This window comes from Coregonus clupeaformis, chromosome 37 (assembly GCF_020615455.1).
Source record: "Coregonus clupeaformis isolate EN_2021a chromosome 37, ASM2061545v1, whole genome shotgun sequence".
Lineage (NCBI taxonomy): Eukaryota > Metazoa > Chordata > Actinopteri > Salmoniformes > Salmonidae > Coregonus > Coregonus clupeaformis.
Genome location: NC_059228.1, coordinates 4930094 through 4955197, shown reverse-complemented (window position 1 = coordinate 4955197; position 25104 = coordinate 4930094). Strand labels below are relative to the sequence as shown.

Sequence of the window (25104 nt, the reverse complement as noted above, 5' to 3'; positions counted from 1 at the left end):
CAGGCTGTCAGTGTGATGCGGTAGGACGAAGTCAGGCGCAGGACACAGAGCTAATCGAAAACGTACTTTACTCGTAGGTAACGTAAGTAACATATCTCCACGCAGGGAGGAAACAAACCCGCTCACCAGACGACAACCAAACATGAACAAACACGCACAACATACAGTGGGAGCCAGAGGGTTAAATAGGGAAGTAATCAATACCTAATGGGAACCATGTGTGAACAATAAAGACAAGACAAGTAGAACACAGAAACATAGATCGGTAGCAGCTAGTACTCCGGTGACGACGAACGCCGAAGCCTGCCCGAGCAAGGAGGAGGAGCAGCCTCGACTGAATCCGTGACACTCACGTCCCTGAATGTTCCATAGATCCCTACTCTACCCGCTAAGCTACCGGTAAGGTGAAACTTCTTGTACAAAATCCTAACAATATTTCTAAGTATGGTGGACAGTAGAGGTTGGTGTTTGAAGGCAGCTTGGAATTGAAGAATGCACCGGAATCATGGCGAAATCAATGGGATCTCGCATTTTGCAACACATGGGTTGATCAAACAAAGCTTCAGACGTCATTGATGACGTTCTTCTGATAAAGTGATACACGCATCGGCACACTGCTTTGAATTTAGCTGCTTAGCAATTTCAACCCATGCCTCGGAGCTCCGGTATCAAACATAACATCACTATCTGAGAGTGTGGCAAGTGAAGTTTGTGACAGTGAATGGTGAAATCAAAGAATGGAACGAAACGTTGTAGTGGAAGACAAGATCAGTCCAATAATACATTACTTGTTGGACTGCATGTTTTAGACAAGGAGGTTAATGCTGGAGATTAATTGGTTCTATCGAGGACTGTGAAGAGAGCAGTGGGAAAGGTAGATTCAATCAAGGTGACTAGAAGCGGCCTTGTTTTGGTTAACTGTATAAATAAAGAACAGAAGAAACGCTTCTTCTGTTCTTTTATTTATACAATTAACCAAAACACTGGATCTGGAAAAAGTGGCAAAGTTGGATGTGACCTGGATTGATCTTCAGAGAAGGGTGCCTGCCAAAGGAGTTATATCTGGAGTCTCGTTAGATATACATTTTTTGTACCTTATTCAGAAAATCCCAGGAGTGATCAGTGAAAGTCACCTGACCAGTATGGTAAATGGAAAGAAGGAGAAAAGCCTATCGATACTATTGTTGGTTGAGGAGACTACCTGCACATGTGAAGCTTGGATATGTGAGGTATGTGGTGAGAGCATTTGTGGCCAAACAACTACAGTGTTGGAATTGCAAAATATATGGCCACGTGTCAAATTTATGTTTTTGAAGACTCTATGTATGGAACATTTTGCAATTGTGGTGGGGATCATACTGCAGACTTATTTGAGTGCCCTGTTAGGGTTAAAGAGGTTGAGGTGTCAAGGATAAGGCTGTACACCAGATTTCCTGTGTGGAGGCAGTGAAGAGTGTCGAAGGGGCAAGAGGCCACAGAGCTGAAGAAGATATGGCGGTGGATGCATCACAACTAGTCGCACATGTTTTACGTCAGTCAAGAGATCTGGATACACTAATTGTAAAGAAGGTGTTAATTGTACTAAACAAGTGTCCAAGAAGTTTAAGAAGCTGGACATCACTGTATCTGCAGCTAGAAAAGTTATTGGGTCTTCAAGACTTCACAGCAGAGGCACTGCAAGGACTATTGTCCCCAGAAAATGTCCCGCCCTCACAGGATCCTTCTGAGCCTGTGTAGGGACCTGATTTGAATTTTGAATTTTAACAGAAATGCAGGTTGAATTTGTTTACGTTAACCTTCTTTTTGATCATTTGTATGAATATTTTTTTACCCCACATTATTTATTTTTGGGGATCTTTATTATCCACCAGCACAGTAGGTGGCGGAATGCACATCCAATTGTTGCAAACGCCATTATACCCGAGAAGAAGAAGAAGAAGAATTAGAAGCCGCGGCCAACACACCTGAACACATTTAACAAGATAGAGGATACATTTACATTTATGTCATTTAGCAGACGCTCTTATCCAGAGCGACTTACAAATTGGTGCATTCACCTTATAGCCAGTGGGATAACCACTTTACAAAATTTTTTTTTGGGGGGGTGGAGTGGGGTAAGGGGGTGGGGGTTAGAAGGATTACTTTATCCTATCCCAGGTGTTCCTTAAAGAGGTGGGGTTTCAAATGTCTCCGGAAGGTGGTGTTTGACTCCGCTGTCCTGGCGTCGTGAGGGAGCTTGTTCCACCATTGGGGTGCCAGAGCAGCGAACAGTTTTGACTGGGCTGAGCGGGAACTGTGCTTCAGCAGAGGTAGGGGAGCCAGCAGGCCAGAGGTGGATGAACGCAATGCCCTCGTTTGGGTGTAGGGACTGATCAGAGCCTGAAGGTACGGAGGTGCCGTTCCCCTCACAGCTCCGTAGGCAAGCACCATGGTCTTGTAGCAGATGCGAGCTTCAACTGGAAGCCAGTGTAGTGTGCGGAGGAGCGGGGTGACATGAGAGAACTTGGGAAGGTTGAACACCAGACGGGCTGCGGCATTCTGGATGAGTTGTAGGGGTTTAATGGCACAGGCAGGGAGCCCAGCCAACAGCGAGTTGCAGTAATCCAGACGGGAGATGACAAGTGCCTGGATTAGGACCTGTGCCGCTTCCTGTGTAAGGCAGGGTCGTACTCTCTGAATGTTGTAGAGCATGAACCTACAGGATCGGGTCACCGCCTTGATGTTAGCGGAGAACGACAGGGTGTTGTCCAGGGTCACGCCAAGGCTCTTCGCACTCTGGAAGGAGGACACAACGGAGTTGTCAACCGTGATGACCGTGATGGCGAGATCATGGAACGGGCAGTCCTTCCTCGGGAGGAAGAGCAGCTCCGTCTTGCCAAGGTTCAGCTTGAGGTGGTGATCCGTCATCCATACTGATATGTCTGCCAGACATGCAGAGATGCGATTCGCCACCTGGTTATCAGAAGGGGGAAAGGAGAAGATTAGTTGTGTGTCGTCTGCGTAGCAATGATAGGAGAGGCCATGTGAGGATATGACAGAGCCAAGTGACTTGGTGTATAGCGAGAATAGGAGAGGGCCTAGAACTGAGCCCTACCACGCCACTGGTAGGAGCGACCGGTCAGGTAGGATGCAATCCAAGAGTGAGCCGCGCCAGAGATGCCCAGCTCGGAGAGGGTGGAGAGGAGGATCTGATGGTTCACAGTATCAAAGGCAGCAGACAGGTCTAGAAGGACAAGAGCAGAGGAGAGAGAGAGTTAGCTTTAGCAGTGTGGAGAGCCTCCGTGACACAGAGAAGAGCAGTCTCAGTTGAATGACCAGTCTTGAAACCTGACTGGTTTGGATCAAGAAGGTCATTCTGAGAGAGATAGCAAGAGAGTTGGCTAAAGACGGCACGCTCAATAGTTTTGGAGAGAAAAGAAAGAAGGGATACTGGTCTGTAGTTGTTGACATCAGAGGGATCGAGTGTTGGTTTTTTGAGAAGGGGTGCAACTCTCGCTCTCTTGAAGACGGAAGGGACATAGCCAGCGGTCAAGGATGAGTTGATCAGCGAGGTGAGGTAAGGGAGAAGGTCACCGGAGATCAGATTTTATCTGTAGAGAGAGGGGAGAAAGAAGTCAAAGCATAGGGTAGGGCAGTGTGAGCAGGACCAGCAGTGTCATTTGACTTAACAAACGAGGATCGGATGTCGTCAACCTTCTTTTCAAAATGGTTGACGAAGTCATCCACAGAGAGGGAGGAGGTGGGGGGGAGGGGAGGGGGAGGAGGATTCAGCAGGGAGGAGAAGGTGGCAAAGAACTTCCTAGGGTTAGAGGCAGATGCTTGGAATTTAGAGTGGTAGAAAGTGGCCTTAGCAGCAGAAACAGATGAAGAAAATGTAGAGAGGAGGGAGTGAAAAGATGCCAGGTCCGCAGGGAGTCTAGTTTTCCTCCATTTCCGCTCGGCTGCCCGGAGCCCTGTTCTGTGAGCTCGCAATGAGTCATCAAGCCACGGAGCTGGAGGGGAGGACCGAGCCGGCCGGGAGGATAGGGGACATAGAGAGTCAAAGGATGCAGAAAGGGAGGAGAGGAGGGTTGAGGAGGCAGAATCAGGAGATTGGAGGGAGAAGGATTGAGCAGAGGGAAGAGATGATAGGATGGAAGAGGAGAGAGTAGCGGGAGAGAGAGAGCGAAGGTTGCGACGGCGCATTACCATCTGAGTAGGGGCAGAGTGAGTAGTGTTGGAGGAGAGCGAGAGAGAAAAGGATACAAAGTAGTGGTCGGAGACATGGAGGGGAGTTGCAGTGAGATTAGTAGAAGAACAGCATCTAGTAAAAATGAGGTCAAGCGTATTGCCTGCCTTGTGAGTAGGGGGGATGGTGAGAGGGTGAGGTCAAAAGAGGAGAGGAGTGGAAAGAAGGAGGCAGAGAGAAATGAGTCAAAGGTAGATGTAGGGAGGTTGAAGTCCCCCAGAACTGTGAGGGGTGAGCCATCCTCAGGAAATGAACTTATCAAGGCGTCAAGCTCATTGATGAACTCTCCAAGGGAACCTGGAGGGCGATAGATGACAAGGATATTAAGCTTAAATGGGCTAGTGACTGTGACAGCATGGAATTCAAATGAGGAGATAGACAGATGAGTCAGGGGAAAAATAGAGAATGTCCATTTGGGAGAGATGAGGATTCCTGTGCCACCACCCCGCTGACCAGATGCTCTCGGGGTATGCGAGAACACATGGTCAGACGAGGAGAGAGCAGTAGGAGTAGCAGTGTTTTCAGTGGTAATCCATGTTTCCGTCAGCGCCAAGAAGTCGAGGGACTGGAGGGTAGCATAGGCTGAGATGAACTCTGCCTTGTTGGCAGCAGAACGGCAGTTCCAGAGGCTGCCTGAGACCTGGAACTCCACGTGGGTGGTGCGTGCAGGGACCACCAGGTTAGAGAGGCGATAGAGAGCATTTTGTTGTAGCTGAGAACAGTAGGTGTATATGTTTTTCAATAACATTCTTAGAACGTTCTTTGAACATTACTAATGTTTTCTTGTGGTTTTTATGTAACGTTGTAATGTTCTGAGAACATGACTTTAAATAGAACCATGAGGAAACCTGCTGAAAACTTATGCTGAAGTACTGAAATTCCCACAGAAGAATGTTGTTTCTTCACGTTCTCAGAACAATTTGAGAACATTACTTTAAATAGAACCATGAGGAAACATGGCGGAAACGTTATGCTGAAGTATTTAAATTCCCACAGGAGAATGTTGTTTCTTAACGTTCTATGAACTATTTGAGTCATGTGTTCCCAATGTCAAACCAGTTGGAGAACGTTCTTAGAACATTACCAAAATGTAATTAAATGTAACGATATTTTAACTTTTAGGAAACGTTCTTTTAAAGTAATGCAATACCAAAAATAAATTGTTATTTTGTCAAGTTCCTTAAATGTGCTGAGAATGTTCCAAAGCCAATAAACTATCCTGCACCATTCCCAGAACATTGTGGGAAGGTTGTATGCAAAATAACCAGAGGACAGCCATGCTCTCACCAAGCTCTAATAATATATGGTTCTCAGAACTGAAGTGAAATTAATATTTTACGGTAAAAGCGTGTCAATTGTGACACAGTGCCTAGCGAAAGTCTACACACCCTTTGCACAGTCTTCACATTTTGCTGCCTTAAAATGTGAAAAGGTGAATTCACTCAGCAAGACTCAGACATTAGAAGGAGACACAGAGACCACATAGAGCCCCACTGTAGAATAGATGGGCTACACTACAGTGACTCCAGACTCCACTTTCAGACCCCGTCCTTGGGCAGGTGGGATAAGTTGCAATTGACATTTTGCGGCGGACTTCAGAAACAAGCCTGGCTTTCATGGTGCCGTTTGAACACTGGGGGAATCTCCCGCAAAGGTCACTGAGCCCATTTCCCTTCCTTCCCCCCCCTCCATCAATCCCCCCCTGTAAAGACCTTTATTGCTTTACCTCCTCTCCGCTTTTCCCCTGCACTTCAGTTACTGGCACCAGCCCTATTCTAATGGTCTATATAGGAAGTGAAAGAGAGGCGACATGAAATGGCATCTTATTTTGGGTCGTATATTGCACCTACGTCAACTAATACTTTTATGACCACATGATCCAAAATGAATACAAACAGCTTTAATTTTTTGTTCCACAAACATACACTTAATAAATGGAAACTGAGTTGAAGACACTTTCACATGTTCACATTGAGTACTGTACAGACACATGTATAGTAGGTACTTGTAAAGATGTCCTGTTAAAAACAGGCTAAATACATTTGAGACAAATCATTTGAAATACTTAGGTATGCTTGTTATAGGCCTAGTTTGCGCGTTACAATGGCGCCATGATAATGGAATATCACATATCTTTTTGCTCATCTCCGCAATCTTCTTTATCATCATACTTCTGCTTCCTTTCCTCCACCAGTGCAGCTATCCTGGTCCCCTCTTCATCTTATAGAAATTGGTAAAGCTTCTCAAACTCCTCCTTAATCTGTTTCTTTTCTTAATCAAGCGCACCTCAAGTATTTGACATACAAGGTTTTAAATACTTCAAATGAGTAGGCAACACTTACCAATAAGCCATCCATCCTCAACAGCTCCCTCCTGTAGGCGTATAGGCCAACACTGCTGTAATGCAGAATGAACGGAGTTGTGCGTTCCACTTGGCCACCTTGCCACCACATTCAGTAGAGTTTTTTGTGTACCATGTAAGCTATCACCTGCACATTAAGAGAGGAAGCCTTTTCTGTTCACATGGCCTAGTTGAACTCGTTTTGGGATGGTGCTTTTATGGCGATGTGGGTGCCGTCTATTACTCTGTCCGTATTTGGGAACCAATTGATGGCAAAGAAACCCCTCTTGACCTGTTGTGCGATGGTGTATGGAAATTGTATGTTACAGTTCGTTTTACTGATGATTGCATCCAAAACATTGGCTCATCGAGGGATGTGAGTTGCCGATCGGCAAGCTCCCTCTGAAAAGTGCTTGTTGCCAAAAACCCAAGGGTGGATAGCACTTGGATGAGCACTGGAATGGCATGTGTTTTGCGAGGATTTAGGTCTTAAATCCTGCCAAAAATCCTATAAGATTGTTTTTGGGAAACGATATCTGATGAGCCAATCTGTACTTTCTGCAGAAAAAGTCCCACCTCTCTAAAAACTTGCTCTCTGGGAAATGCAGCGTGTGCCAAATCTTCCAAGATCAGAATCTTCCATTTCCCATTATCTCAGTCTTTTATAGTATTTCAACAATGGTTTCACTTTCACAGTACCTCTAATTTAACAAATGACTGTACTTTATATAGATTATTATCGTAACATGCACTGATGGTGGTCAAACTATATAGCATGTCAAGATACACTATATATACAAAAATATGTGGACACCCCTTCAAATTAGTGGATTCGGCTATTTCAGCCACACCCGTTGCTGACAGGTGTATACAATTTAGCACACAGCCATGCAGTCTCCATAGTAAAATAGATCGGGACTCCACAGAACGGGACCGCCGAGTGCTGAAGCGCGTAGCGTGTAAACATTGTCTGACCTCGGTTGCAACGCTCACTATCGAGTTCCAAACTGCCTCTGGAAGCAATGTCAGCACAAGAACTGTTCGTCGGGAGCTTCATGAAATGGGTTTCCATGGCCAAACAGCCACATACAAGCCTAAGATCACCATGCGCAATGCCAAGCATCGGCTGGAGTGGTATAAAAATCGCCGTCATTTGACTCTGGAGAAGTGGAAACGCGTTCTCTGGAGGGATGAATCACGCTTCACCATCTGGCAGAACGACAGACAAATCTGGGTTTGGAGGATGCAGGAGAACGCTACCTGCCCAAATGCATAGTGCCAACAGTAAAGTTTGGTGGAGGAGGAATAATGGTCTGGGGCTGTTTTTCATGGTTCAGGATAGGCCCTTTAGTTCCAGTGAAGGGAAATCTTAACGCTACAGCATACAATGATATTCTAGACGATTCTGTGCGTCCAACTTTTTGGCAAATTTGACAAAAGCTGGATCCCATCTAGACATGACCCCAGAGCCTGTAGGGATCAGAGTAGACATCTGAATCTGACTAAAGGAGTACATAGATTTTTGTTTGTTTGTTTTTTAGGGGGGTTGTTTTTCTTTCACCCTTTACCTATTTCCCCGTGTTTTCTGCGTTAAAGTTCCCTAGTTTTTACCCCACATAGTAGGTGGCGGCATGCACCTCTAACATATGCTTGCGGACCTCCATAATACCATAGAAGAAGAGGAGTCGCGTGTGGAGACGAATGGATGGTTTTCAGTTCCCAGCTAGCTACTGTATCTAGTTTATGCTGGCTAGCTAGTTGTAAAAGAAAGTTATGTTTATTTTGATGGGAGAGGGAGAAATAACTTGTAGTATTGGTCACCATCTGAATGTCACCATGACATGCAAATTAGCTTACGTAACGACAAGCCTGTGCCAAATGACCAGTGCAACGGTGTTGTATGGAGGTGTTGCTGACGTGAGTTGCTTACAATGATTTATATATACACTAGATGACTTATAGGGGGCGCTGTGTTGACGTCACCTTGCCTCCATCTTGGCACTCCCTCACCGTTGTAAAAAAAATTGGAAGATAAAGTAATGCATTTATTAATGTCTACATTCGTTTTTGCCACGTTATTCTATTACAGACACCTTAATGCATACTTTTAAATTATATTACGTGTGATAAACATACAAATAAAATGAACAAATGTATAAATACATTTTCCTTAAAGTAGAAAGTTTAGAAATTATTAATGTTACTGTCACCACTAAATCAAATCAAATGTTATTTGTCACGTGCCGAATACAACAGGTGTAGACCTTACAGTGAAATGCTTATTTACAAGCCCTTAACCAACAATGCAGTTTTAAGAAAAACGCACTACTGGGCCATACGCACTACCCTCTGTAGTGCCTTGCGGTCGGAGGCAGAGCAGTTGCCATACCAGGCAGTGATGCAACCAGTCAGGATGCTCTCGATGGTGCTGCTGTAGAACTTTTTGAGGATCTGAGGACCCAGGCCAAATCTTGTCAGTCTCCTGAGGGGGAGTGTTTGGACCATGATGGTTTGTTGGTGATGTGGACACCAAGGAACTTGAAGCTCTCAACCTGCTCCACTACAGCCCCGTCGATGGGAATGGGGGCGTGCTCGGTCCTCTTCTTTTTCCTGTAGTCCACAATCATCTCCTTGGTCTTGATCACGTTGAGGGAGAGTTTGTTATCCTGACACTACACGGCCAGGTCTCTGATCTCCTCCCTATAGGCTATCTCATCGTTGTCGGTGATCAGGCCTACCACTGTTGTGTCGTCAGCAAACTTAAAGATGGTGTTAGAGTCGTGTCTGGCCATGCAGTCATGGGTGAACAGGGAGTACAGGAGGGGACTGAGTACGCACCCCTGAGGGGTCCCCGTTGAGGATCAGTGTGGCAGATGTGTTACCTACCCTTACCACTTGGGGGCGGCCCGTCAGGAAGTCCAGGATCCAGTTGCAGAGGGAGGTGTTTAGTCCCAGGGTCCTTAGCTTAGTGATGAGCTTTGAGGACTATGTTGTTGAATGCTGAGATGTAGTCTATTAATAGCATTCTCACATAGGTGTTCCTTTTGTCCAGGTGGGAAAGGGCAGTGTGGAGTGCAATAGAGATTGATTCATCTGTGGATCTGTTGGGGCGGTATGCAAATTGAAGTGGGTCTTCTGGGATAATGGTGTTGATGTGAGCCATGACCAGCCTTTCAAAGCACTTCATGGCTACAGATATGAGTCCTACGGGTCGGTAGTCATTTAGGCAGGTTACCTTAGTGTTCTTGGGCACAGGAACTATGGTGGTCTGCTTGAAACATGTTGGTATTACATACTCAGTCAGGGACAGGTTGACAATGTCAGTGAAGACACTTGCCAGTTGGTCAGCGCATGCTTGGAGTACACGTCCTGTTAATCCGTCTGGCCCTGCGGCCTTGTGAATGTTGACCCGTTTAAAGGTCTTACTCACATCGGCTATGGAGAGCGTGATCACACAGTCGTTTGGAACAGCTGATGCTCTCATGCATGCTTCAGTGTTGCTTGTCTCGAAGCGAGCATAGAAGTAATTTAGCTAGTCTGGTAGGTTCGTGTCACTGGGCAGCTCGCGGCTGTGCTTCCCTTTGTAGTCTTTAATAGTTTGCATGCCCTGCCACATCCGACGAACATCGGAGCCGGTGTTGTACGATTCAATCTTAGTCCTGTATTGAGACTTTGCCTGTTTGATGGTTCGTCGGAGGGCATAGCGGGATTTCTTTTAAGTGTCCGGGTTAGAGTCCTTGAAAGCGGCAGCTCTACCCTTTAGCTCAGTGCATATGTTGCCTGTAATCCATGGCTTCTGGTTCGGGTATGTACGTACGGTCACTGTAGGAACGACGTCATCAATAGACTTATTGATGAAGCCAGTGACTGATGTGGTGTACTACTCAATGCCATCGGAATAAAACCAGAACATATTCCAGTCTGTGCTAGCAAAACAGTCCTGTAGCTTAGCATCTGCGTCATCTGACACTTCTTTATTGACCGAGTCACTGGTGCGTGGTCCTCTGTAGCTCAGCTGGTAGAGCACGGCGCTTGTAACGCCAAGGTAGTGGGTTCGATCCCCAGGACCACCCATACACAAAAATGTATGCACGCATGACTGTAAGTCGCTTTGGATAAAAGCGTCTGCTAAATGGCATATTATTATTATTATTATTGCTTCCTGCTTTAGTTTTTCCTTGTAAGCAGGAATCAGGAGGATAGGGTTATGGTCAGATTTGCCAAATGGAGGGCAAGGGAGAGCTTTGTACGTTTCTCTGTGTGTGGAGTAAAGGTGGTCTAGAGTTTTTTTTTCTCTGGTTGCACATTTAACATGCTGGTAGAAATGAGGTAAAACGGATTTAAGTTTACCTGCATTAAAGTCCCAGGCCACTAGGAGCGCCGCCTCTGGATGAGCGTTTTCCTGTTTGCTTATGGCCTTATACAGCTCATTGAGTGCAATCTTAGTGCCAGCATCGCTTTGTGGTGGTAAATAGACAGCTACGAAAAATATAGATGAAAACTCTATTGGTAAATAGTGTGGTCTACAGTTTATCATGAGATACTCTACCTCAGACGAGGAAAACCTTGAGACTTCCTTAATATTAGATTTTATGCACCAACTGTTGTTTACAAATATACACAGACCGCCACCCCTGGTCTTACCGGAGTCAGCTGTTCTATCTTGCCGATGCAGCGTATATCCCGCCAACTGTATGTTATCCATGTTGTCGTTCAGCCACGACTCGGTGAAACATAAGATATTACAGGTTTTTATGTCCCTTTGGTGGGATATCCGCGATCTTAGTTAGTCTATTTTGTTATCCAATGATTGTACGTTGGCTAATAGGACTGATGGTAGAGGAAGATTACGCACTCGCCGTCGGATCCTTACAAGGCACCCTGAGCTACGTCCTCGATATCTCCGTCTCTTTCTCATGCGAATGAGGGGGTTTTGGGCCTTGTCGGGTGTCTGAAGAAAATCCTTTGTCTGACTCGTTAAAGTAAAAGCATTCATCGGGTACAAGGTGAGTAATCGCTGTCCTGATATCCAGAAGCTCTTTTCTGTCATAAGAGACGGTGGCAGGAACATTGTGTACAAAATAACGCGAAAAAAAACACACACAATAGCACAATTGGTTAGGAGCCCGTAAAACGGCAGCCATCTCCTTCGGCGCCATTCTATATACAACAACAAAATACTTAAATACACATAATTTTGTCCTGTAGAATCCCATTCATTCCTATGGAGGACTGTGCCTACTGGGGAGTGCCAATATGTCCGACCGGTGGCTTCAAAGTCTCTCAATGGCCAATACATAGCATTAGCAATCCAAGGTTTATATACATAATAGATTGCTTCCCACTGGGAAGCTGTAGGCTATCAGTATCACATCGCCGGCAGTAGCTAAAGTGGCATTTAAAAAATGGTACAGATATTTGATGAATAAAAAGGAAATAGTAACAGGGAAGGAGAGGTTGTTGTCCTGGAACCACACTGCCAGGTCTCTGACCTCCTCCCTATATGCTTTCTCATAGTTGTCGGTGATCAGGCTTACCACTGTCGTGTCGTCGGCAAACTTAATGATGGTGTTGGAGTAATGCACGGCCATGCTGTTGTGGGAGAACAGGGGGTACAGGAGGGGACTGAGCACGTACCCCTAAGGGGCCTTGTGTTGAGGGTCAGCATGGCGGATGTGTTGTTGGCTACCCTCACCACCTGGGGAAGGCCCGTCAGAAAGTCCAGGATCCAGTTGCTGTGGGAGGTGTTCAGTCCCAGGGTGCTTAGCTTAGTGATGAGCTTGGAGGGCACTATGGCAGGGATCATCTACTAGATTCAGCCACGGGCCAATTTCTTTCTTGAGTGGATGGTCGGGGGGCCGGAATATAACTAGAAATAATTTGTAGACTGCAAATGAACTGCAAGAAGCCCAAACAGATGTAATGTTTGACTAAAACATAATCATTTCAAACCTTGCTTACATGTGTATACGATCATGTGTCTCTCTATAATGCGTGTGAATACTTGGGAACAGATTTCTTAAATTAAAATCACTTGGAGCTTATTTCCTGGTGTTTTTACAGTCTTTTATGTCCAACAATGGAAAAAAAAGAAAATGAAAAAAAAAAGCTATATATTTTAGTTTTTTGCTCAGAAACATGTGGGGGCCCAATCAAACCACCCGCGGGCCAAATTCGGCTCGCGCGCCGCCAGTTGGTGAACCCTGCACTATGGTGTTTAACGCTGAGCTGTAGTCAGTGAACAGAATTCTCACATAGGTGTTCCTTTTGTCCAGGTGGGAAAGGGCAGTGTGGAGTGCAGTAGAGATTGTGTCAACTGGGATCTGTTAGGGCGGCATGCGAATTGGAGTAGGTTCAGGGTTTCTGGGATGATGGTGTTGACAATGAGACATGACCAGTCTTTCAAAGCATTTCATAGCTACACGAGGTGAGTGCTATGGGGTGGTAGTCATTTAGACAAGTTACCTTGGCGTTCTTAGGCACAGGGACTATGGTGGTTTGCTTAAAACATGTAGGTATTACAGACTGGCTCAGAGAGAGGTTGAAAATGTCAGTGAAGACACATGTCAGCTGCTCAGCGCATGCTCTGAGAAAGCTTCCTGGTCTTGCCTTGTGAATGTTAACCTCTTTAAAGGTCTTAACCACACCCGGTACAGAGGGCGTGATCATACAGTCGTCCGGAACAGCTGGTGCTCTCACGCATGGTTCAGTTTTTTCAAGCAAGCATAGAAGGCATTTAGCTCGTCTGGTAGGCTCGCGTCACTGGGCAGCTCTCGGCTGGGTTTCTCTTTGTAATCCATGATAGTTTGCAAACCCTGCCACCTCCAACAAGTGTCAGAGCCGATGTAGTAGGATTAGATCATAGTCCTGTATTGATGCTTTGCCTGTTTGATGGTTCGTCGGAGGGAGTAGCGGGATTCCTCATAAGTGTCCCTATTAGTATCCTGATCCTTGAAAGCGGCAGCTCTAGCCTTTAGCTCAGTGCGGATATTGCCTGTAATCCATGGCTTCTGGTTGGGATATGTACATACGGTCACTGTGGGGACAACGTCCTTGAAACACTTACTAATGAAGCCGGTGACTGATGTGGTAAACTCCTCAATGCCATCGGATGAATCCCGGAACATATTCCAGTTTGTGGTAGTGAAACAGTCCTGTAGTTTAGCATCCACTTCATCAGACCACTTCCGTATTGAGCGCATCACCAGTGGTGGAAAAAGTACTCAATCATCATACTTGAGTAAAAGTAAAGATACCTTAATAGAAAATGACTCAAGTAAAAGTGAAAGTCGCCCAGTAAAATACTACTTGAGTAAAAGTCTAAAAGTATTTGGTTTTAAATATACTTAAGTATCAAAAGTAAATGTAATTGCTAAAATGTACTTAAGTATCAAAAGTAAAAGTATAAACCATTTCAAATTCCTTATATTAAGCAAACAGACGGCACAATTGTCTTGTTTAAAAATAAAAAGATGGATAGCCAGGGGCACACTCCAACACTCAGACATAATTTACAAACAAAGCATGTGTTTAGTGAGTCCGCCAGATCAGAGGCAGTAGGGATGACCAGGGATGTTCTCTTGATAAGTGTGTGAATTTGACCATTTTCCTGTCAAAATGTAACTAGCACTTTTGGGTGTCAGGGAAAATGTATGGAGTAAAAAGTACATTATTTTAATATAAATAGTAAAGTAAAGTACAGATACTCCTGAAGTAGTACTTTAAAGTATTTTTACTTAAGTACTTTACACCACTGCATGTCACTGGTGCTTCCTGTTTGAGTTTTTGCTTGCATGAATCAGGAGGATAGAGTTATGGTCCGATTTGCCAGCAATGGTTTGTGGTGGTAAATAGCTACGAAAAATACAGATGAAAACCAATAGTATGGTCTACAGCAGTGGACACCAACTGGTTGATCACGATCGACTGGTTGGTCTTCAAGGCATTCCTAGTCAATCATCAAACATTTCTGTAGAAAGGTTAAAGGCTTGCGCACCTTTTTTGGTATTATTATTTGTGTTGCGCTGTTGGTGGTAGGTGCACTTGATTCAGAAGCTGGGTAGACAAAGTGTTCCCATTTTGAACCATTTAATTGTCTGAAAAGACAAACTCCGCCTACCTGGCAGACTGGGAGATTGTGGCTAAATCCAGTGCGCCTACCGCGCTGGCCAATCTGGTAGCTCAAATCACCGTGCCTATAAATTTGATACTAGCCTACGTCAGATTTCATAACTTTTAAAACCATGACCAGAGAGCGACTGTCAAAGAATACAGCAAAGAGCTACTGTTTTTATGTGCGAGGTCATGTAAAAAAATTTTTCAACACTATTACAAAACATAAAACGCCTTCTCCCTACTCCCACTTGCACTGCAATGAATGAGTAGCCAAGTGTACTGATAGCCCTGCGTTTTTATTATTTTTAGCAGCTTGTCGTGTCTATTTTAATATCGAGGAATATTTAAATTTCTCTGGTCATAGGAATAACATGAATGTGTACTCGAGGCAGATGCGGTGCGACTCCAGTTTCGCCATCAGGTGGAAGACGGTCTCCCCTCTCTCTGGTCAGTCTCACCTGAGGAAAGGTAGGAGTGCAGGGACCGTAAGAAGCTGACCCTCTGCTGCTCTCTACCCCCGTCCGCTGAGACTAATGCTGTGTTCAAATCAACTTGGAGCTCGGAGATCTCCGACTTCAATGCGTTCAAAACATTTACATTACATTTTAGTCATTTAGCAGATGCTCTTATCCAGAGAGACTTACAGTTAGTGAGTGTTACATTTTCATACAACTGGTAACTATGGAAAAAATCGTTTTGAACGTCATCCAACTTGGAATTCCAAGTCGGAAACTCTAGCATATTTCTAGAGCCCCCACTTTCTGACCTAAAATCACTGAAGTTGTGATTTTGCCCTGTTTTTTTCTCTGAGTTCCAAGATGCATATACCTTAAGTCCAGTCAAATAAAAAAGCAAATTATTAGCAAATTATTTCAATGTATACTCAGCTGTGCTGTGTTTGCCCCCCATTTATTGATAAATCCCTCATCATAGTAATATTTCCTATGATTTCCCCCCACGATACCTTCCCCCATTTCTACCCCCTACTGACTAGAAAACCTTCCACAGACAACAACGCTATTTAGATGCATGTTGCATTACATGCAGAAGTTCTGTTGCTGCTGTTCTGTATGCTGCAGGGACCACTCAACAATGATCACAAATAAGTGATCGTACAGGTCAAAAGGTTAATGACCGGTATACGCTCACACAATTCTGTTGTCGGGGTATGCCCACAGCATTCCAATACAGAAAAGCTGCTTTTTAAAATGCTTAATTAAAAAAATTGGGAAGGAAAACAATTTAATTCATAGTGTAATTAATTATAGGTCATATTTCATAGAAATCTGGAAACACTGGACCGTTACTTTAAAGGTTGACTTTGGGCAAAAGCTCAAAAAGAAAGAAACTATATAACTAATCAATGCACCATCATACCAGGTAATTTAATGCTTAAAAACAAAATGAATTAATAAGATATTTGGCTACAGAAGTGCCATTTCTTACTGATCTCTACAGCTTCCGTCCAAAAACAAATCATTGAAATTATGTCACCACATACTGGAGGAGTTACCGGCTAGCTACAAGTGGCTAGCTTAGCTAACAAACTAGCTACGTCAGTCGCGGCACGCATAACCAGAATGACACATCAATAAACCACCAAAGGCACACCCCATTTCTGTTTGAAAATTGAGAAAGAGGAGGAGTTGGACCTTTTTTCATGCCCAAAGTCGACTGTTGAAGCAAATTTCCTGCAATTCTACACATTTTGCCATTGCTTATGACGTGTTCATATGCTATCTAGAGGGCCCCTGACCAAAAAAAAACGAAAAAATATTCTACATGTTCTGAATATTGCGGGGACATGTCCCACCTATCCCCCCCTGGCAATTTCGCCTATGGTATAAAGAAATGTGTGCTCTGTTCACAATAATCTATTCCAAGGCTGCACATGAGTTTCAAGTTTGGGGAAGCTTACAATTTATCCTTCCATTTCTACCGATCTGCATGCCAGTTATGATTTTCATATGCACATTTTCATGGAAGAGTTTCATTTTAATAATAACGTTTTAGCTTCTCAAAATCATTGTCACGTGGTTAATAATACGAATCGGAATTAGAATGATAAAATCTAAAAGTTAAAATTCCATTAATGCCAGAGCACCAGCCTCTGCCATATGGACACATTGATTCACCGTGAGCCATTGGTGGCTAAAGAAATGAGCGCATGGAACTAAGAGTCTATGCCAGAGGTCTCCAACCTTTTCTAGCATGAGAGCTACTTTTAAAAAATGAAAAATGTTGTGAGCTACAACATTTTTTCTAGCTTTCAAATAGGCACATTCTTCTCCTCTCCCCTGCAACTCTTCCCGGGTCCTTAATGTACAAGAAAGTAGTGCACTATGTTTTCTGTCAATATACCTGGTAAAATAATGGTTAATAAAATCTGTATGTTTTTTCCCCATAATTCTGTTTTATATTTTCCCAAATTATGTTCTGTTTTATTTTTTGTTCATAGAGAAACAACAACACTGGATGATCTGAGTCCATGTCAATGATTAAGACACATTTTTTTAGGTCTGGAAGAAAACTAACACATTTAGATTTTTGAGTGTAATTACCCTTTTAATTGCGCATCTGGCCCTTTAATTGTACCACCGAATAATTTCTGGACAAACTGTCAGAAACCATCTCAGGGAAGCTCATCTGCGTGCTCGTCGTACCCACCAGGGTCTTGACCTGACTGCAGAGTGCCCAATGGTGGCGGTGGGGTTATGGTATGGGTAGGCATAAGCTACGGACAACGAACACAATTGCATTTTATCGATGGTAATTTGAATGCACAGAAATACTATGACGAGATACCGAGGCCCATTTTTAAGGTATCTGTGACCAACAGATGCATATCTATATTCCCAGTCTTGTGAAATCCATAGATTGGGCCTAATGAATTCATTTAATTTGACTGATTTCCTTATATGAACTTTAACTCAGTAAAATCTTTGAAATTGTTGCATGTTGCGTTTTATATTTTTGTTCAGTGTAGATACAAATGATATACTTATTCATGATATACTTCTGCCAGGTAAGCCTACTTTGCAATTAACATTTAATTGAGAAGGTTTTGGGGAAAGTATTTTTAACAACCCACAAGAGGGTTATCATATCAACTGGCTAGACACGGAGTGATAAACACACGTGCGCCCCACACAGACAGACAGGGGCAATATTGCTGGAAATTGGCAGATCTTGTATTAGGTTTGGCATTGTAAGCCAATAGTGTCTAACCAGGGTGGGATAATGTCAATGTTGATTAGATAGTAGCTGGGAGCTTGCGGTGTCTGATACTTGTGAGATTTGTTTATGACAGTTTGCGGTGGAACACGTGAAAATTGCATGTGCTTTCAGAATTGTTTGGCGAGCTACTCATAGGTGGTCTGCGAGACCCATGGCTTAGTAGGCATATAACTTCCATTGTGAACTAAATAAAAATAAATATTCTGATGAAAATGCAGGTTCTTTCAATCGCATTCATCTCTCTACTCCACCTGTCTGCGTCCTTTTCTATCTGTCTTGACCTGAGCTATACTAGTGAAGTGCAACATTGTACCCTATCAAATCAATCAACTGGCTCCGGCCCAATGACTGTTTATTTGAAGGTCCAGCCCGAAGCTGTTGCCAGCAAACTTGCAACATTGTATCAACTAGCCTATTCCGGGCCCTCAGAGTTTCCTACACAAGTGAGCTCTGGACAGACAGCTGTTTTTGCCCAAAGGGAAATGTGTTCAGGTATTTTATGACGTTACCACTGGATATATTGGATCCTCAGAGCATGACATTTTGCTCTTTCACACCGAGGCCTGGTGATTATCGAGGGAGCGAGTTTTGGAAAGAGTTTTCAAATACTGTGAGGAACTATTCTTTTTTTTTATATAACAAAAAAAAGGACTTCGTTGACTTACTGTGTGAGGTGAAGAACAAATTACTGAGAAGCTCAGTTTATTAGTGGTGCCGAGTTAAGACAATCAGAAATCAAACATCACCAAATGGGCACTTTCCTACATTTGCATGCAGCAGGCCAGTTAGCCTACTTCTATGGGTGCTCAGGTGCAAGCGTTCCGTCAACATTAAGATGACATAGAAACCAGACACATTCTCATTGCTCACATGGTGCGCTCCAACAAAATACAATGCAAAAATTGACTAAATTCGTAAATGATGGTATGAAATAAACCAAAACTTGTTTCTCACAAGTGTAGCAGGTTGTAAACTCTGCAAAAGTTTCCACTCCGAGAATGAGAATGGTAAATGACTGTAGGCCTAATTAATCCATGCATTAACAGAAATGAATGTAACGAAATGACGCGATTAACGGTAAATGTACTACTGGTGACATGTAATGGGGAATTAATCAAAGGACAAACAATTAACACAATAAAACAATGAATGCACAATAATTGGGGGGAGACAGCTTAGCGCATTCTGGAGAGCTGAGCACATTCTGGAGAGAGGCGCCAATATCTTTGCCACACAACCCCTCCCCGTCTTCTTGTCTCAACATTTCAAATTATACTCACGAAACATTATCTTTATACATATTTTAGAAGCATTGCGTTTCACTTACAGCCGCATCTCAATAATCAGCTAGGCCTATCGCCACACGCGCTGCCCAAATTGCAGGCTCCCCAACTAGGCCTACACTCTTGTGATTCGAAACAATCCACAGCTTTAAAAGAAGCTAATGATCCTCTGTGGCTAAGTCATCCTTTTTGGTGAAGTATTTTGAATTATTGTATATATAAACAGGAGTAATTATAATTTTGGCAAATGTATTTCAATTTACTTTAGGCTGCAGTGACTACTGTTACTGAATCGTGTCCTATGCTTAGGCTACTCATTTATTGTAGTGATTGTCACCCAAAATGTAGAACTACAGCATTAAAGTCTAGCTACATTTTTGAAAACAAAAACAAAGTCCCAACTTCGGCAGACAAGTTTCAAATTCTAGCTGAAGTGTCTAGCCACAAGTATAAACTAGCTAGCTGGGAAGGGCTCATCAGGATAAAAAATGTGTACACTGCAAATTGACCGCAAGAATCCCAAACAGATATAGTAAACCTTGATTACATTGGGATAATCACATATGCCTCTCTATTTATGTGTGAATACTTGGGAACAGATTTCCTAAATTAAAATAACTTTGAACTGATTTCCTGGTGATTTTAGTCTTCTGTCCAACAACGAAAATTATATTTAACAAATATTAATTTGGGGGGGCAAATAAAATCACTTGCAGGCTGAATATGGCCCGCTTGCCACCTTATTGGGAACCCGGGTCTAGACCCTATGCCAGGGCTCTCCAACCCTGTTCCTGGAGAGCTATACCCTCCTGTAGGTTTTTGCTCCATCCCCAGTTATAACTAACCTGATTCAGCTCATCAACAAGCTAATTATTAGAATCAGGTGGGCAAAATTAGGGTTGGAGTAAAAACCCACAGGACGGCTGGCTGGGAAGGCTCATCAGGAGGACTGACTGAACCGAATCCGTTCATCTATACTCGACTCTAGCTGCGCGACATACGTAAACAATTTGGGCACCAGGCGTGTCCAAATCAATTATTTATATATACACCATTGGTCCGTATAGCTTCTCCCGGAAGTAAAATGACTATGACAAGGTAGAGGAGAAGCGTTTGTGCTAAGGAATCTCTCACTCGAGAAGATTGTCTCCCGTTCAATTATTAGCTTCCGTGTTAATTCAACCTTCTTCACCTTGGTATCATGGCCAGAGGTAACACATTTCTCACGGGTGACATGCGATCCTAAGAAAGTGAGTATATAAATGGAATGTATTACTTTGTGCAATGGTAACTAGCAGTATACAGCGCTGCTCTTCAAGCTTGCTGCTGGTAGCTCACGACACTGGTCAAGTGCCAGTGGTCCTTTCAACTGATGATCTTTGACAGATAAGGGTTGAGGAAGAGTTTAAATGTATATGACTCATTCAATCATATTGTTTAGCTATCTTTTTTATAAACAGCATTTTGTCCGTGTCATAAACATAGAACATTGAATCATGATAGAACTTGATAATTGCTGCTACACTGGCAGATGGTTTATAACAAATTGGAGGAATGGGCAGTGAGTGACAGAGGCATGTTCATGGAAGATTGCGGTGAAAATGCTCAACAATGTGCTAGACCTGAAGGTTCAGAACGTCTGGATAGGATTCCAACAATGTAGCTAACTCCATTCTTTCAAAGCTGTCATTATGGGCTGTGTCGCTCTCACTATTGTGTTCCGCCCTGCTCATATCCCTTGATTGGAATGCAGAAGAGCAAGAGAAGAGTTGCCATAATCTTTTTTTTTTGTTTTGTTTTAAAGCAGTAGAACTAGAAGTTTGTGGCCCAATCTCAAATCTACAGGAGTCCCCAATTACATTCAGCTGTGGGCTGATTGTTTAATTTTTTTCTTGCGCGGATGGTCGGGGTCCCGGAATATAGTTATTAATCATTTGTACACAGCAAATTGACCGCAAGAATCCCAAACAGATAGTATGACAAAAACATTGGGATATGATCACATATGCCTCTATTTGTGTGTGGGAATACTTGGGAACATATTTCCTAAATTAAAATCAGAAAGTAGGTCTTAAAACGGAACCAGTCCTTACACCATGTGGTCTTTGTAGCTCTGTTGTGTATTGTTCAGGTGTGTGTGTGTAGGTTGTTTTTATGGATCAAAAAGTGGTTTAGGTGGTGAATGTGGCAGGGGGCGCGGTCGGACGTCAGCGGGTTTCCACTAGATAGACAACTTTGACTTTGTGGCTGTGTTATCTTAACATGAAAACAAACATTTTGCTTTTTGGTCTTAATTATAGGGTTAGGCATAAGGTTACCAGTGTAGTTTAAGGTTAGGTTTCAAATCTGATTTTAAGAAGATCAATTGTAGAAATAGGTGGAGTTTATTACTTTGTGGGTGTGTTAACCTCTACGGGATCGGTGTCCCGTATATGGGACGGTTGAGCTAACGTGCGCTAATGTGATAAGCATGACTGTTGTAAGTAACAGCACACTTTCCAGGACATAGACATGTTATAAATGGGCAGGAAGCAAAACATTCCTGTTAATCTAACTGCACTGTCCAATTTACAGTAGCTATTACATCTATTGTTTGAGGAGAGTGCACAACAACAAACTTATCACGACAGCTGGTTTGATACATTCACCTCTGAAGGTAAATAATGTACTTACTTTAAGTAATCTTGCTCTGATTTGTCATCCTAAGGGTCCCAGAGATAAAATGTAGCATAGTTTTGTTTGATAAAATCAATTTTTATATTCAAATCTAGGAACTGGGTTCTACAGTTTGAACCCCTGCTCTCTCTAGCTCCACACCCACCCTGCCCGGCCATCTAGATGTGTGAAAGTTAGTGTATAAGCTAATGATCCATCATGTATGACATTCCTGGAAGTGTGTGAACTTACGTTTGGTATTACCATATCATTTTTGTATGTTCTCTATAGTTATGTACATGAAAATGTATCAATTGACCAATTCGGCACATTTGGGCAGACTTGATACAAAACAGTCCAGTGTTGCAATGCTTCACTCGATCAATCTGAAACTTGGCACACAATGCTGCCATCTAGTGGCCAAAATCTAAATTGATCCTAAACTGCAATATTATTGTGGCCTATCTCTTGCATTTCAAAGATGATGGAACAAAACAAAAAATATAGAAAACGCATGTTTTTTTGGTTGTATTATCTTTTACCAGATCTAATGTTATATTCCCCTACATTCATTTCACATTTCCACAAACTTCAAAGTGTTTCCTTTCAAATGGTATCAAGAACATGCATATCCTTGCTTCAGGTCCTGAGCTACAGGCAGTTAGATTTGGCTATGTCATTTTAGGCGAAAATTGGAAAAAAGGGTCAGATCCTTAAGAGGTTAACTAGTGACGACCTCGTCGGCACGACTGAATTTTAGAGGGACCCCATCTTGGCGAGGAAGAGACATTTTTGAATTTAAGTCAATTTCTTACAATTCAAAAAAATTCTCTGGAGCTGAGAGAATTTCCTGCAATTCTATGCCTCTTGCCATGGCTAATGCTGTGTTTAAAAAAAAAAACATGATAACAAAATCAATACTGCTAAATTCATTGTTTTGGGAATTTTCAATTCTCCCTGACTATATACAGTGGGGAGAACAAGTATTTGATACACTGCCGATTTTGCAGGTTTTCCTACTTACAAAGCATGTAGAGGTCTGTAATTTTTGTCATAGGTACACTTCAACTGTGAGAGATGGAATCTAAAACAAAAATCCAAAAAAATCACATTGTATGATTTTTAAGTAATTAATTTTCATTTTATTGCATGACATAAGTATTTTATCACCTACCAACCAGTAAGAATTCCGGCTCTCACAGACCTGTTAGTTTTTCTTTAAGAAAAACTCACAAACCTGTTCTCCACTCATTACCTGTGTTAACTGCACCTGTTTGAACTTGTTACCTGTATAAAAGACACCTGTCCACACACTCAATCAAACAGACTCCAACCTCTCCACAATGGCCAAGACCAGAGAGCTGTGTAAGGACATCAGGGATAAAATTGTAGACCTGCACAAGGCTGGGATGGGCTACAGGACAATAGGCAAGCAGCTTGGGGAGAAGGCAACAACTGTTGGCGCAATTATTAGAAAATGGAAGAAGTTCAAGATGACGGTCAATCACCCTCGGTCTGGGGCTCCATGCAAGATCTCATCTCGTGGGGCATCAATGATCATGAGGAAGGTGAGGGATCAGCCCAGAACTACATGGCAGGACCTGGTCAATGACCTGAAGAGAGCTGGCACCACAGTCTCAAAGAAAGCCATTAGTAACACACTACGCCGTCATGGATTAAAATCCTGCAGCGCACGCAAGGTCCCCCTGCTCAAGCCAGCGCATGTCCAGGCCCATCTGAAGTTTGCCAATGACCATCTGGATGATCCAGAGGAGGAATGGGAGAAGGTCATGTGGTCTGATGAGACAAAAATAGAGCTTTTTGGTCTAAACTCCACTCGCCGTGTTTGGAGGAAGAGGAAGGATGAGTACAACCCCAAGAACACCATCCCAACCGTGAAGCATGGAGGTGGAAACATCATTCTTTGGGGATGCTTTTCTGCAAAGGGGACAGGACGACTGCACCGTATTGAGGGGAGGATGGATGGGGCCATGTATCGCGAGATCTTGGCCCCTTCCCTCAGTAAGAGCATTGAAGATGGGTCGTGGCTGGGTCTTCCAGCATGACAACAACCCGAAACACACAGCCAGGGCAACTAAGGAGTGGCTCCGTAAGATGCATCTCAAGGTCCTGGAGTGGCCTAGCCAGTCTCCAGACCTGAACCCAATAGAACATCTTTGGAGAGAGCTGAAAGTCCGTATTGCCCAGCAACAGCCCCTAAACCTGAAGGATCTAGAGAAGGTCTGTATGGAGGAGTGGGCCAAAATCCCTGCTGCAGTGTGTGCAAACCTGGTCAAGACCTACAGGAAACGTATGATCTCTGTAATTGCAAACAGGTTTCTGTACCAAATATTAAGTTCTGCTTTTCTGATGTATCAAATACTTATGTCACGCAATAAATGCAAATTAATTACTTAAAAATCATACAATGTGATTTTCTGGATTTTTGTTTTAGATTCCGTCTCTTACAGTTGAAGTGTACCTATGATAAAAATTACAGACCTACATGCTTTGTAAGTAGGAAAACCTGCAAAATCGGCAGTGTATCAAATACTTGTTCTCCCCACTGTACCTTTTATTTTGGTGACTGTTACTTTTCAAAGATTATATAAAAATATGCAATACATGTTAGAATCAACTTTTGGTATCGATTGCAGCCGAGTCTTTCTGGGTAATTCTCTTTAGTTTTGCACACCTGGGTTGTACAATATTTGCACATTATTCATTTTTTAAAATTCTTCAAGCGCTGTCACAATGGTTGTTGATCATTGCTAGACAGCCATTTTCATGTATTGCCATCATTGTTTAAGTAGATTTAAGTAAAAACTGTAACTAGGCCACTGGGCAACATTCAATGTCGTCTTGGTAGGCAAATCCAGTGTATATTTGGCCTTGTTTAATTTAGGTTTTGTCCTACTGAAAGGTGAATTTGGCACCCAGTGTCTGTTGGAAAGCAGACTGAAAAAGAAAAGGAGAGCCGCACACTCTAGGAGCTCAGATGAAAAAATGTAATAACCTAATAACCAATGTTTCGACAGACAAGCTGTTTTCATCAGGGTATAATGAAAGCAGACTGAACCAGGTTTTCCTCTAGGATTTTGCATGCGCCTAGCTCTAGTCCATTTATTTTTATTTAAAAAAAATCCCTATTACTTGCTGATGAAAAGCATACCCATAACATGATGCAGCCACCACCATGCTTGAAAATATGAAGTGGTAGGTACTCAGTTGTGTTGTTGGATTTG

General features: G+C 43.1%; 1 protein-coding gene across 3 annotated transcripts in view; it reads left to right on the top strand.

The window, feature by feature from the left end:
* The first annotated feature begins 293 nt into the window (after positions 1-293).
* LOC121553567 (palmitoyltransferase ZDHHC16A) overlaps positions 294-25104 on the top strand; it is a 40811-nt gene continuing 16000 nt past the window's right edge. For 2 of the 3 annotated variants that reach the window (XM_041866761.2, XM_041866759.2), the window contains exon 1: positions 294-399. In XM_041866761.2, coding sequence (XP_041722695.1) covers positions 362-399 — 38 coding nt within the window. In that variant the 5' untranslated portion in view covers positions 294-361. Of the gene's footprint in view, positions 400-20267; positions 20455-25104 lie in introns of those variants that run through there. The other variant, XM_041866760.2, reaches the window with a different exon arrangement.